The 14,299-nt window shown below is 53.2% G+C and overlaps 2 protein-coding genes across 2 annotated transcripts; both read right to left on the reverse strand.

Moving 5' to 3' along the window:
• Window positions 1–1,451: 1,451 nt before the first annotated feature.
• On the reverse strand, window positions 1,452–5,627 carry LOC131570236 (uncharacterized). The gene is made up of 4 exons (XM_058822593.1): window positions 5,443–5,627; window positions 4,229–5,230; window positions 2,981–3,979; window positions 1,452–2,791 (listed from the first exon to the last, which is right to left on the reverse strand). The coding sequence occupies exons 1-4, from the start codon at window positions 5,455–5,457 to the stop codon at window positions 1,952–1,954; spliced, it is 2,856 nt and encodes a 951-aa protein (XP_058678576.1). The 5' UTR covers window positions 5,458–5,627; the 3' UTR covers window positions 1,452–1,951.
• A 1,979-nt stretch (window positions 5,628–7,606) lies between these two features.
• On the reverse strand, window positions 7,607–11,046 carry LOC131570249 (uncharacterized). Its single transcript, XM_058822612.1, has 3 exons — window positions 10,778–11,046; window positions 9,456–10,448; window positions 7,607–9,021 (listed from the first exon to the last, which is right to left on the reverse strand). The coding sequence occupies exons 1-3, from the start codon at window positions 10,790–10,792 to the stop codon at window positions 8,548–8,550; spliced, it is 1,482 nt and encodes a 493-aa protein (XP_058678595.1). The 5' UTR covers window positions 10,793–11,046; the 3' UTR covers window positions 7,607–8,547.
• Between the last annotated feature and the right edge of the window lie 3,253 nt (window positions 11,047–14,299).

Below are 14,299 nucleotides of genomic sequence, written 5' to 3' on the forward strand. Positions count from 1 at the left end.
AAAAGAATGCAAAACAATCAGTTATTTATGTAAAGCATGCGAGAAAGTTCCTTACAAGAATGTAAACTTCAGAAGGCTTAAAAAACCATAAAAAATCAGGGCAACAAGGCATTGTTTTTTCCTTATCTCCTATTAAGGAGCCCATCAATGCCTTGCCCCATGATTCCGAGATAACTCCCTCCAGGAGCCATTTCTCTTTGATGGGCAATCAAGGGCCAATCATGACTCAGAACGATATCAGCCCATTGGGAGATGCCTCACCCAGGGGGGAGGAGCTCAGCATCCCCACCTGGATACAATCCAGGCCTTGGGACAGAACAGGCAGCCCTTACCCACTGGTTTCCAGAGGACAAGAGCTACCAGAACTTTTCTACGGGATCACCACTTCACCAAGACCATTTCATCTGGACTGCTGCCACTGCCCTTACTAGCAGGGTGTCAGGATATATTCTGACTCTCTCAGTAGTTTTATTTTGTATTATTGCATGTGTTTTGGGGTTTTTTTTCCCTTTTCCTAATAAATTGCATTTCTTACTTGGAGTCTCTCACTGGTTTTGCTTTCAAACCAGAACAACAGGCCACTGGCGATGGTTGCTTGGCTTGATTGGCCAATTGGATCCACGTGTGTGTTGTGACTGTCAGGCAAGGGCCATGGGTTTTTCTTAGTAGTACAGGATGGTATAACAAAGGGATTGATCAGCCTGCTGCAATCATGGAGTCAATGCTCATTATTCCCCGCTGGGCACGCTGCTATGAAAGGGACTGATGATTTTTCTTTCAGCACTGGACAGTCCTTTTTACAATGCCCCCATTTCTTACAGGATGCTCTCTGAGCCTTCTCCACAGGGGAAGCTTTCTTGGGTCACTTTTCCTGAGTTGCCTTCTTGCTAGGTTGGGATTAACTCTTTCAGTTGGGCCCTGTCTCAAAACACTTTCCAGGCGGCCTCCAGCAGTTTATCCATGTCTTCAACTCCCTTTGTCTTTTCTTCTTATATCATTTGAAGCGTAACCCACACAAAAGAAAACCAGATGTGCTTTACCCTCAGCTGACTCAGGATCTAGATCAGTAGATTTGATGGCAGTTTCTCTTCACCTGTTTAAGAAATCACTGGGTGACTCATCATCATTTTGCCTCACTTGGTTGAAGCTTTGATCAATTTACAGCCCTAGAGACCCCATGTTTTAACCCACATTCCACGAGGCTTTGATATCATTTTAATTTTGCCATCTATTCGGGTGTATTTGCATCTCACCCAGGGTTTTCAAAGGGAAATATCTCAGTGACAGAGCCTTGAAGCAGCTCCCTGGCTGTACTCCCCTCAAGGAACATTGAGGTGGATTTATTGACCACTCGTCTCTCAGTGGGGTCAGTGATGTTTCTGACACAGGGTTCAGCTCAACCCGGTCTGATGTATATAGAGGATAATAATAAAATAATTAATAATAGGCTGTACAGTGCACACATGAATGGATAGATTATATTGCACCAACCAGCAGCTACAAGGAATCACCGATAATCAATATCAGTATTAAACACCATATCAAATTGGTGGTGATCAATAACAATGTGTGAAAGGCATTACAAAAGTGCGAAAGGCAAAACAAATGTACAAAAGACAATTAAAAAGTGCAGAAGCCAACACAGAACTGAAGAAGACAATTATTAAATTGTCATTTACACTCAGCTCTGCTGCAGGCACAGTGGAAAGCTGGAAGCTCTTGAGGGGACTCATTCATCCCTGTCCCTGACTGTCCCCAAGTGTCCCTGAGTGTCCTCAGAATGTCCCTGAGTGTCCCCAGTCTGTCCCAGAGTGTTGCCAGTGACATCACCCCAGGAATTCCCATCAGGATTTGGGACAGTATCATTGAAAATTCCCCGAAAATTCCCCAGATTTATCTCAAACACTGCACGGGGAGGGCACAGGTGACAGCAGTGATGTCTCCGATGATGTCACTGCCCCAATGTGAAACTTTCCTGCAGCAGCCTCGGGATGTCCTCGATGGCTTTTTGGCACCGCTCGGTCACCACACTGCTGCCAGGGCCACCACAGGGACTCAAGAGGATGTTGTCAATGTCCCCAAGTGCCCCCAGCAGGTGATCCTTGGCCAGGCAGGTGCTGGCCTCCCACAGCCACTCAAACTTGGCCACTTTGGCCGTCAAGGCCTGGAGGACATCATGGGACGCCTCGTTTGTCCCCTTCAGGATGGCCTTGATGTCCCTGAGCCGCCACTCCATGTTCCAGTAGAACAAGGTGGCTTTGTCACACATGGCCACCAAGCGCCGGAGCAGCCCCAGGGCCACCAATGCCCAATGTCCCCTCCTGGTGGCAACCACAGCCTCTCCCATGGCCTCATTGGTGGCTGTCACCACCTGGGCATCATATCTGGCCATTTCCCAGGCCATCTCCTTGTCCAGGGCCATCAGCAGCCGCTGCACCGTGACCACCTTCTCACGGAGCTTGGTGGCCTCCCTGGCCAGCCAGTCCCAGCTGTCCACAAGCCTGGCCACCAACTCCCGCCACGCCTTGGCCGCGGCTCTCCCATTGGCCCAGGTGGTCCCAGAGGTGGCCCTGACGGTGGCCAGGGCCCGTCTCAGGGAGGGGACACCAGGCTGGCCCAGGGAGGTGACACCGCCGTGGTTCAGGATTGCATGAAGGCCCCGGGTGAAGTTCTTCAGGTCCTCATGCAGAAAGTCTGAGGACTTGTCCCTGTGTGGCCCAGCCAGGGTGGCCACCAGCTTGCCCAGGATGTCCACCACGGCCACCAGCACCTGCAGCTGCGGAGGAGATATCTGCGGAGGGGACAGGGGAGGTGTCAGGGACCTGATGGCATTTGTGGCCTCTTGTGGTGGCCTCGGTCCCCTCAAGGGGTCCCCTTTGCCCCTCCGTCCCTTTGTCAGCCTCTTGTCCCCACTGCCACTTCCCGCCAGCCCCCACGTCCCCCTCAGTGTCCCCTCTGTGCCCCACTCCCCCCCTCGCACCTCTTGGGGCTCCACGCTCACTGGAGACACATTTGGGACACTCTGGGGATGCTCTGGGGGTCGAAGGAGCCTTGGGATGTCCTCGATGGCTCTTTGGCATCGCTCAGCCACCTCACAGACACTGAGGCTGGGGAGACCACCAGTGAAATAGAACTTGGTGATGTCATCAACTGCCCCCAGCAGGTGACCCTTGGCCAGGCGGGCGTTGGCCTCCCACAGCCGCTCGGCCATGGCCACCTTGGCCACTAAGCCCTTGAGGACATTGCGGGGTGCCTCATTTGTCCCCTCCAGGGCAACCTCGATGTCCCTGAGCAGGCGCCGCAGCTCCCGGGGGAACGCGGTGGCTTCGTCACACGCGGCCACCAAGCGCTCCAGCAGCCCCAGAGCCACCTCCAGCCGCTGTCTCTCCATGGTGGCCCTTCTTGCCTCATGGGCAGCTACCATGGACTCTCTCCTCACCTGGGCTCCATGCCCGGCCACCACCTCCTCCCTGCCCAGGGCCTGACCCAGCTCCACCATGTTTTCCTGAGCTGTCCCATCACGGGCAACCTTCTCCTGCAGCTCCCTTGCCTGGCCAGTGCCGGTGGCCGCCCTGTCGGCCGCCTTGCTGACCATCACCCTGCAGGCATTGCGGAGCTTGGTGGCTTTCCTGGCCAGCTCGGCCCACCTGTCCAGAAGCACAGACACCGACCCCTGCCACTTGCTGGCCGCCATTGCCAAACGGTTCCGGCTGGTCCCTGGGGTGCTCTTGTAGGTGGCCAGGGTCTGGCTCAGGGAGGTGAGATGGTCATCATAATCAGAGGTGACATCCTGGCACCTCCAGCTGTCATCAATGCGGTACAGGGTGTACTGGAGCTCCTTGGTGAAATCCTCCAGGTCCAAATACAGGCACCCTGGGGACTCAAACAGGTGCATCTCATCTGAACCGGGCAGGATGTCCAGCAGCTCGCCCAGGGTGGCCACCACAGTGACCGGCAGCTGCAGCAGGGCTGGAGACAGCTGGGGCAGGGACAGGGGAGGTGTCAGGGACCTGGTGGCACTTGTGGACTCATGTGATAGCCCCCTGCCCCTGTGGGGTCCCCTTTGTCCCCTCCATCACTTTGTCAGCCTCTTGTCCCTGCTGCCACCCCTTGTCAGTCCCTGCGTCCCCTCCCCCTCTGTGTCCCCCCAGTCACCCCGTGGCCCCTCCCCCCCACAGCATCCTCTCTATCTTCCTCTCTCCCCCCCCCCCCCCCCCCCCCGTCGCACCTCTCGGGGCTCCGTGCTCACTGGTGACACCTTGGGGAAGCTCTGGGGACGCTCCACGTTGAACGAGGGGGGTTGAACGAGCCTTGGGATGTCCTCCATGGCTCTTTGACACCGCTCGGCCACCTCACAGGCACGGGGGCCAAAGTGACCAGGAATGAAATAGGACTTTATGATGTCTTCAACTGCCCCCAGCAGATGATCCTTGGCCAGGCGGGTGTTGGCCTCCCACAGCTGCCCAGCCATGTCCACCTTGGCCTTCAAGTCCTCGGCAACATCAGGGGATGCCTCACTTCTCCCCTTCAGGCCATTCAGGGTGACCCAGAGCAGGCGCTGCAGCTCCCGGGCGAACGCGGTGGCTTTGTCACACGCGGCCACCAAGCGCTCCAGCAGCCCCAGGGCCGCCTCCACCTGCTGTCTCACCATGGTGGCCCATGCTGCCTCACTGGCAGCCATCCTGCCCTCTCTCCTCACCTGGGCTTCATGCCTGGCCACCACCTCAGCCCCCTCCTCCCTGCCCAGGGCCTGACCCAGCTCCACCATGTTTTCCTGAGCTGTCCCATAATGGGCAGCCTCGTCCTGCAGCTCCCTGGCCCAGGCAGTGGCGGTGACCGCCCTGTCGGCTGCCTTGGTGGCCATCACCCTGCAGGTCTTGCGGAGCTCGGTGGCCTTCCTGACCAGCTCGGCCCAGCCGTTCACAAGTGCATCCATCGACCACAGCTGCTTACCGACCTCACATATCTTATCCAACAAGGAGTCCAACGCGTCCTGCCTCAGGGGCTTGGAAGGGCTATCATCATCGCAGGTGACATCTTGGGGCCACCAAGGGTTATCAAAGCGTTGCAGGGTGACCTGGAGCTCCCTGGTGAAGAACTCCACGTCCCAGTACAGGGACCATGGGGTCATGGGTACCAGCATTATCTTATCCTGCCTGCTCAGGGTGTCCAGCAGCTCTCCCAGGATGGCCACCACGGTGACCTGTGGCTGCAGCAGGGCTGGGGACAGCTGTGGAGGGGACAGAGGAGGTGTCAAGGACATGGTGGCACTTACGGCCTCCTGCGGTGTCCCTCTGCCCCCGAGGGGTCCTTTTTGCCCCTTCCTGGAGCGCTCTGCTGCCCGTCTGTCCCTCTGTCAGCCCCTCGTCCACTCCGTGTCCCCCCCATCCCCCACTGTCCCCTCTGTCCCCCCTGTGTCCCCTCTGCCCCCTCCCGTCGCACCTCTGGGGGCTCCATGGGGTCACCGGGGACACCCTGGGGACACCTTGGGGACGCTCCGGTGGCGAAGGAGCCCCGGGAACGGCGCGCCGGAAAGGCCCCGAGCGGGATCGGGAGGCGCCGCAAAGGGGGCGGGGCGAGGTGACGTCACCGCCCGCCCTTTCCAGGACCGCCCCAGTCCATGGCAAGCTCCAGGATTTGGGCGCTTTGGCTCAATCGCCAAAGGGGATTTTGATTCAGTCCCAGGCGATTTAGGCTCCATCCCGCCATTTCCAGGCCGATTCCGCCGTTCCCGGCTTGATTTATGAGGGAACGCGGAGCGCTCTGAGGGGCCGGCGGAACTGCCTTAACAAAGATGGCGGCACGGCTGACCCGTCATGCAGCGCGGACCAATCAGAAGCCGCGCTTGGCGGAGGTACTGGCAGAAGTTTCCGCCCAGCGGCGTCGGCGGCCGCTTCCGGCGGAAAGGCGGAATTCTGAGTCTGTCAGTGATTTCGTTTTGCACTATTGCATGTATTTCGGTTTTTTTCCTTTTTCCTAACTAATTGTATTTCTGACTTGGAGTCTCTCACTGGTTTTGTTTTCAAACCAGAACAATAACTATTATAACTATTTAGTATTATAGCTGCAATATAACTAGAATATAACTATTATAACTAGAACTATTTAGTATTATAACTGTAATATAACTATTAAAACTATATTTAGTATTATAGCTAAAATATAACTATAATGTAACTAATATAAGTGTAACTATTTAGGATTATAACTGCAATAGAACCATAACTAACTCTATTTACTATTATAGCTAGAACTATAATAACTATTTCAGTACTATAGCTGTAATATAACTAAAATATACTTATTATAACTATTTTAGTATTATAGCTGTAATATAACTTATAACTAGAACTATTTAGTATTATAGAACTAATTACTATTATATCTATAATATATCTAGAATAGAACTCTTATAACTATTTAGTATTTTATAACTATTTACTACTATGTCTATATATATCTAGAATAGAACTCTTATAACTATTTAGTATTTGTCATGGTTTGACACTGGCGTAATGGCAGTGCCCCCATGAAAATATTTTTTCCCTATGAAAATTTCTGACTTGGAGTCTCTCACTGGTTTTGCTTTCGAACCAGAACAACAGGCCACTGGCGATGGTTGCTTGGCTTGATTGGCCAATTGGATCCACGTGTGTGTTGCGACTGTCAGGCAAGGGCCATGGGTTTTTCTTAGTAGTACAGGATGGTACAACAAAGGGATTGATCAGCCTGCTGCAATCATGGAGTCAATGCTCATTATTCACCGCTGGGGACCGCTGCTACAACAGGGACTGATGATTTTTCTTTCAGCACTGGACAGTCCTTTTTACAATGCTCCCATTTCTTACAGGATGCACTCTGAGCCTTCTCCATAGGGGAAGCTTTCTTGGGTCACTTTTCCTGAGTTGCCTTCTTGTTAGGTTGGGATTAACTCTTTCAGCTGGGGCTCTGTCTCAAAACACCTTCCAGGCGACCTCCAGCAGTTTATCCATGTCTTGAGCTCCCTTTGTCTTTTCTTCTTATATGATTTGAATTTTGACCCACAAAAAATAAAACCAGATGTGCTTTGCCATCAACTGACTCAGGATCCAGATCAGTATATTTGATGGCAGTTTCTCTTCACCTGTTTAAGAAATCACTGGGTGACTCATCATCATTTTGCCTCACTTGGTGAAGCTTTGACCAGTTTACAGCTTTAGAGACCCCATGTTTTAACCCACATTCAACAAGGCTTTGATATCATTTTAATTTTGCCATCTGCTCGGGTGTGTTTCCTTCCCACCCAGGGTTTTCAAAGGGAAATATCTCAGTGACAGCGCCTTGAAGCAGCTCCCTGGCTGTGCTCCCCTCAAGGAACGTTGGATTTATTGACCACTCGTCTCTCAATGGGGTCAGTGATGTGTCTGATACAGAGCACAGATCAGCCCAGTCTAGTCTTTATAGATGGTATTAATTAATAATTAATAGGCTGTACGGTGCACACAGGAACTGACAGATTATATTGCACCAACCAGCAGCTACAAGGAATCATCGATAATCAATATCAGTATCAAATGTCACCATTAGGTTGGATGTGTATGTCACACACATGTAATCGGGGTCCAAGAAGATAAAGTTTTTTATTCTGCATGTTCTCCAGTTTATATACTCTTAACAAAGCTTGATATTAATTGGTGCAAAGCAATTAGCATTAATATAATTGGCAAAATTTTTACAGAAATATAATAAGGCACGTATACACATGTACTTAGGCACACAGTCTAGCTAACAAAAATTTTCATCTATCTTTTCCAATCCGTTTCCATGCTGACGGCCTTGTCATCTCCCTTGCTGTGGATACATTTAGTAACCATCAATTGTTACTTCTCTTAACTCAGCTTTGCTTGCAGGCCAGCTGTCAAAGCCCCTCCATAATCAAATTGCTGGTGATTCATAACAATGCGGAAAAGCCAATACAGAAATGCAGAAACCAGTTAGTGTCATTTATAACCCATCTCTGCTGCAGGCACAGTGAAAAGCTGGAAGCTCTTGATGGGACTCATTCACCCCTGTCCCTGAGTGTCCCCAGAATGTCCCTGAGTGTCCCCAGTGACATTACCCTGGGAATTCCCATCAGGATTTGGGTCAATTTCAGTGAAAATTCCCAGAAAATTCCCTATATTTGTTTCAAACCCTACATGGCGAGCTGGGGGAAGAGAACAGGTGATGCCAGCCATGTCCCCGATGATGTCACTGCCCTGATGACGTCACATTGGGGACATCACTGTCCCTGCAGCAGATTCGGGATGTCCTGGGCAGCTTTTTGGCACGGCTCGGGCGATGGAGCCATCGGGGTCACCACACCTGAAGATGGTGTGGACGTCCCCAAGTGCCCCCACCAAGTGGTCCCTGGCCAGGCGTCTGCTGGCCACCCACAGCCACTCAGCCCTGGTCACCTTGGCTGCCAAAGCTGCGCGGAAATGGCGGCATGGCTCCCCTGTCCCACTCATGGTGTCTGTGATCCCCCCAGCCGCGCGCCGCAGCTGCCGGGAGAACACTGTGATTTTATTATATGCAATCACCAGGTGCTTCAGCAGCCCCAGGGGCTCCTCCGCCTGCTGTCTCATCGTTTTGACTCCCCTCGCCTGGCTCTTGGCCACCACAGCCCCTCCCACATCCTCTCCCACATCTATGAGACCTTCTCTTATGGCCCCCCCCAAGGCCTTTTCTCTGCCCTTTCTTGAGACTTCTTCCATGGCCATGGTGATGCCCCTGCCGTTGGCCACGTCCCTGCAGGCGTCCCGGAGCTTGATGGCCTCTCTGGTCAGCTGGGTCCAGCTGTCCTCCAACGTGGACACCGACCTGTGCCACTCGCTGGCCACCACTGTCACCTGGTCCCTTCTCACCCCAGGTGGTCAACGCGGCGTTCTCGTAGGCGGCCAGGGCTGGGCACAGGGAGGTGGGAGCGTCAGCAAGATCGGAGTCGCAACAGCAGTCCTGAAAGGGCTTAGCAATGTTGCGCTTCAGCAGGGCCAAGGACAGCTGGTAAAGAGACAGGGGAGGTGTCAGGGACGTGGTGGCACTTGTGGCCTCCTGTGGCGGCCCCTGTGCCCTCCCGGGTTCCCCTTTGTCCCCTCTGTCCCTTTGTCGGTGTCTTGTCCCCTCTGCCACCCCCTGCGCCCACTGCTGTCCCCTCTGCCACCTCAGTGATCCCACTGCTCTCCACTGTGCCACCCCCTGCCACCACAGTTGAAGCCCCTGCCACGCCCTGCTGTTCCCTCTGCCACCCCCCGCCAGCTCCTGTGTCCCTCCCCTCCTGTGACCCTCCCTCCCCCACTGCCCCTCCCCCTCCATGTTCCCTTCCCCCGTCACCTCCCCACTTCCTGCTCCTCCGCCCATCCCCTTTGTGACTCCGTCCTCTCCAGCCACCCCCTCCCCCATCCCCCACTGCCCCCTTTTCCCCGTCCTAGTGGCACCTTTTGTGGCCCCATGCTCACTGAGGAGACGTTGGGGATGATTTGGGGACACTCCGGAGGTCGAAGGAGCCTTGGGATGTCCTCGATGGCTCTTTGGCACCGCTTGGCCACCCCACAGGCACTGGGGCTTGTGGGATCACCAGTGAACAAGAACTTGGTGATGTCATCAACTGCCTCCAGCAGGTGATCCTTGACCAGGCGGGTGTTGGCCTCCCACAGCTGCTCGGCCACGGCCACCTTGGCCACCAAGTCCTCAGGGACATCGGGGGACACCTCATTTGTCTCCTCCAGGGTAGCCACGATGTCCCCAATCCTGCGCTTCAGCTCCCGGGGGAAGGTGGAGGCTTCGTCACACGCAGCCACCAAATGCTCCACCAGCTCCAGGGACGCCTCCATCCGCTGTCTCACCATGGTGGCCCTTCTTGCCTCGCTGGCAGCCACCCTGGCCTCTCTCCTCTCCTGGGCTTCATGCCCGGCCACCACCTCAGCCTCCGCCTCCCTGCCCAGGGCCTGACCCAGCTCCACCATGTTTTCCTGAGCTGTCCAATAACGGGCAGCCTCGTCCTGCAGCTCCCTGGCCCAGGCAGTGGCGGTGGCTTCCTCAGTGGCCAAATCCCTGCAGGTGTTGAGGAGCTGAGTGGCTGCCCTGCGCAGCTCGGTGCTGTTCTCCAGGCAGTTATCCGCCGACACCAGCCAGTGCCTGGCCACCATTTTCACACAGTCCCAGGTGGTCCATGGGGTGTTCTCATAGGCGGCCAGAGCTCCACTCAGGGAGAAGAGACGGGCTTTATTGTTGGAGGTGACATCACGGTGCCACCAGGTGTCATCAATGTACTCCGTGATGCCCCTGAGCTCCCTGCAGAAGTCCTTTAGCTTCAAGTGCAGGTAGTCTGGGAACTTGAGCCGCACCTCGTCCCACCTGAACATCGTGCCCAGCAGCTCGCCCAGGATGGCCACCACAGTGACCTGTGGCTGCAGCAGGGCTGGGGACAGCTGGGGAGGGGACAGGGGAGATGTCAGGGACCTGGTGGCACTTACAGCCTCTTGGGCTGGCCCCCTGTCCCCGAGGGGTCCCCTTTGTCTCGTAAATCTCTTTGTCAGCCTCTTGATCTCCCTGACACCCCCTGCCCCTCCCCTCGTAGCCCCTCCCAGCCCCTGCCCTCTTGCTGTCCACTCTGCCACCCCCCCGCTTCCACTGCTGTCCCCTTTGCCACCATCGCCACCCCCCGTGTCCCCCCATCCCCCACTATGTCCCTTCTCCCCCATTGTCCCCGCTACCGGCCGGGTACCCCCCGCGTCACCTCTCCCCTTTCCTGTCGCACCTCTTTGGCCTCCATCGTCACTGGGGACACCCTGGGGACGCTCGCGTGGCGAACGAGTCCCGGGACAGAACCGGCCCCGCTGGCGGCGCGCGCAGCGGCGGCGGAAACGTTGCGCGAGGAGCGCCAAAAGGACGGGGCGGCGCGGTGACGTCACCGCCCGCCATTTCCGGTACCGCTCCAATGCATGGGTGTCTGCTTCGGCTCGATCCCAGGGGGTTTAGGCTCCATCCCCAGGGGGTTTAGGCTCCATCTCGCCATTTCCAGGCGGATTCTGCCGTTCCCGGCCGCATTTAGGAGCCCACAGATATGCCGTCACTCAAATATGGTCCTGATTCTCTCGCGAGACCTCTGGCGAGAAGCGCCCGAAGCTGCGCGGACCAATCAGATGCTGTGCCTGGCAGAAGTACTGGCAGAAGTCCCTCTCGTGGCGGCGTCAAGTGGCCGCTTCCGGCAGAACCGCGGTGCATTGTGGGCGTTGTGGTCCCGGTGGGGCCCAGCGGCGGCGGAGCGGTGCCGAGGCTCGGGGGGAGGGGGCGGGGCGGGAATTTGGGGGCGCCGAGGGAGCCCCGGGACCCCCCCCCGGCAGCGCGGGATGGGCGACAGCGACAGCGCTCAGCACCGGGAGCGGGAAGTGGGGGGCGTGAGGAGGGGGTTGGAGGGGTTATGAAAGGATTGCGGGGAGTGTTGGTGAGTCCTGAGGGAGAATTGGGCGTCCTGAGGAGATTTGAGAGGATCTGATGTGATTTGGGCGGTCCTAAGGGGGTCTGGGGTTGTTGTGAGGGAGAATTGGGGTCCTGAAGGAGAACTGGGGGTCCTGAGGGGCTCTGGGAAGTACTGTGGGGGCTTGGAGGGGGTTTGTGAGGGGGCTGAGGGGATGTGAGGGGCTTTGAGGGTACTGAGGGGAAACTGAGGGGGTTTGGAGCGTCCTGAGGGGATGAGGGGTCATGAGAGGTTTTGGGGAATCCTGAGGGGATTTGGGGGGTCCTTAGTGAGAAATGGGGGTTCTGAGGGGACCTTGGGTGGTTGTGAGGGGAGAACAGGGGGTCCTGAGGGGGCATGTGGAGTCATCAGGGGATTGGAAGGGTTGTGAGGGGATTTTGGAGAGTGAGAGGGAGAATTGAAGATCCTGAGGGGATTGGGGGGTCCTGAGGGACTTTGGGGGGTCGTGAGGGAGAATTGAGGATCCTGAGGGGATTTGGGGGATCCTGAGAGGATCTGGAGGGTCCTGAGGGACTTTGGGGGATCCTGAGGGAGAACTGGGTGCATCGTGAAGGGTTTTTGGGTGGATTTTGGCAGGTTCTGAGGGAGAATTGAGGGTCCTGATGGGGTTTGGAGGGATCTTGAGGGGCCTAAGGGGGAATTTTGGGGGGTTGGGAGGGGATTGGCGGGTCCTGAGGGGATCTGGGGCCGTCATGAGGGAATCTGCATGGATTCTGAGGAGATTTTTGAGTGCCTGAGTAGTTTTGGGGGGGACACTGAGGGAGACCTGGGGGTCCTGAGGGAATTTGGGGGTGGTGAGGGGACTTGGCAGCGTTCTGAGGAAGTTTCTGGTGGGGATTTTGGGGCGTCCTGAGGGATTTTGGTGGTCCTGAGGGGGTTCAGAGGTATCTTGGGGGTTCCTGACTGGGTTTGGGGCATCCCGAGGGGATGTTGGGGGGCCCCTGAGTGGATTTTGTGGGTCCCTGACTGGATTTGGGGCAATTTTATGGGAATCTGGAGTCCATTAATGGATATGGGGGATTTTGGGGATCCCTGACAGGATTTTGGGGTATTTTGGTGTAATTTTGTGGTGTTTTGGTGCAATTTTGGGGTTCCTGATGGGATTTTGGGGTACTTTGAGGGTCCAATGGGATTTCAGCGTATTTTGGTGCTATTTTTGGGGTGATTTGGTGTAATTTTGTGGTGTGTTATGGTATTTTGGTGGAATCTTGGGGTCTTTTGGTGTGTTTTGGTTTGAACAGAGAGGTGTGTGCTGAGGAAGGCAGGAGACCCCTGAAATGGGAAATGTGAACCCTCTCTCTCTCAATTGTTATAAATTTGAAATTAAAAGGCTCTCAGGCAAATAATAACAATAATAAGATAAAAATAAAATGAAGAATAAAATTAAATAAAATATAAAATATTAAAAACAAAATAATAAAAATTAAAGAGAAAACTAAAATTAAGATTAAAATAAAATCCAAAATTAAAATAATAAATAATCTAAATATAGAAATAAAATATAAATAAGATAAAATTAAAATTAAAAATAAAAAAATTACAAAAGTTAAAAAGAAACAGAAAATAAAAACAAAATAAAAATAAGATGCAAAGAAGAATAAAAATAATAAAAATCAAGTCAATAATCAAAATAACAATAATGAAAAAAAAGGACAACATTTTTAAATAAGTTAATAAAAAAGTAAGAAGAAAGCTGCTCCTCTGGGCATTGCAGTGGCAAAGGCTGCTGTCGTGTTCCAACCTCAGATTCCATCCAGGTAGGAATGCTTGGCTCCTCCCCCTGGGCGGAGCATCTCCCAATGGGATGATGTCATCCCATCAGCCATGCAGTGATACTGTATGGCCCATTAACAGCAGAGAATTTAGAATAATGGCCCATGAACAGCAGGTAATCAATAATTAATTACCCATCAGCAGCAGAGAATTATTAATTAATGGCCCTGTCCTAGGTTCCAATATAGAATGTATTCTATTCCCATCCCCAAGAGCTGCTGGCACCGGGAGGGGCATTGGTTTATGGTTTTTCCGGATCTCCTGTTAATGAACCTGTTGTCATTATAGTGCAAGAGTTCTATTGTCAATACATTGCCAAGGTTCCATATCGCTAGAGTTTCGTACCTCCTTGATGTCTCTTGTAGGCAGCTCCTCCAGGCACTGACTCTTCCTTGTCCTCGCAGCAGCCACTGACTCCAGTTCCCTCAGCCAACCAATCCACTCTTTTATAACACTCTTCTTTTTGCCCACAGCTGCGACCTGTTAACATCAGGCCTACTTCTAATTCTTAAGGATTGGCTCAGCTGCAACTCTTTAGGGGATGAGATTACTTTCTGTATTACCTTTATTTACTTATATTCTATCCCCCTACAATTCCCCTTTTTCTTTTAATTATGGAGTTGCAGCATTTCTAGAAGGACGTGCAAATAAATTAACATTATGACACATTCATATATTTCATTCAGAACTAATAGTTATACAAATGTTGAGACAACATATTATAATACAAATATATATGTTTCCAAGTGTTGGTTCAGTTTTGCAGCTTTTCTCAATTTACAAAGTACTTATCCTCAAAATGTTTTATACTCTTATTTAACAAACATTAATAGCTGCAATTGATATATTTTACCGATCAATAAACACGTTGTACTGAATAATGAAAGTATTTTTTTTTCCAGTTCTGACAGTTGCTTTCTCTACCCAGATCACCATGGGATCACGTTGCTTAATGTTTAGGTCTTTTTTCCTGAATCACCACAGGATCACATTGGTTGATACTCAAGTCCTTTTTCCATTTCCGAATCC

The sequence above is a fragment of the Ammospiza caudacuta genome, chromosome 33 (genome assembly GCF_027887145.1).
Source record: "Ammospiza caudacuta isolate bAmmCau1 chromosome 33, bAmmCau1.pri, whole genome shotgun sequence".
NCBI lineage: Eukaryota > Metazoa > Chordata > Aves > Passeriformes > Passerellidae > Ammospiza > Ammospiza caudacuta.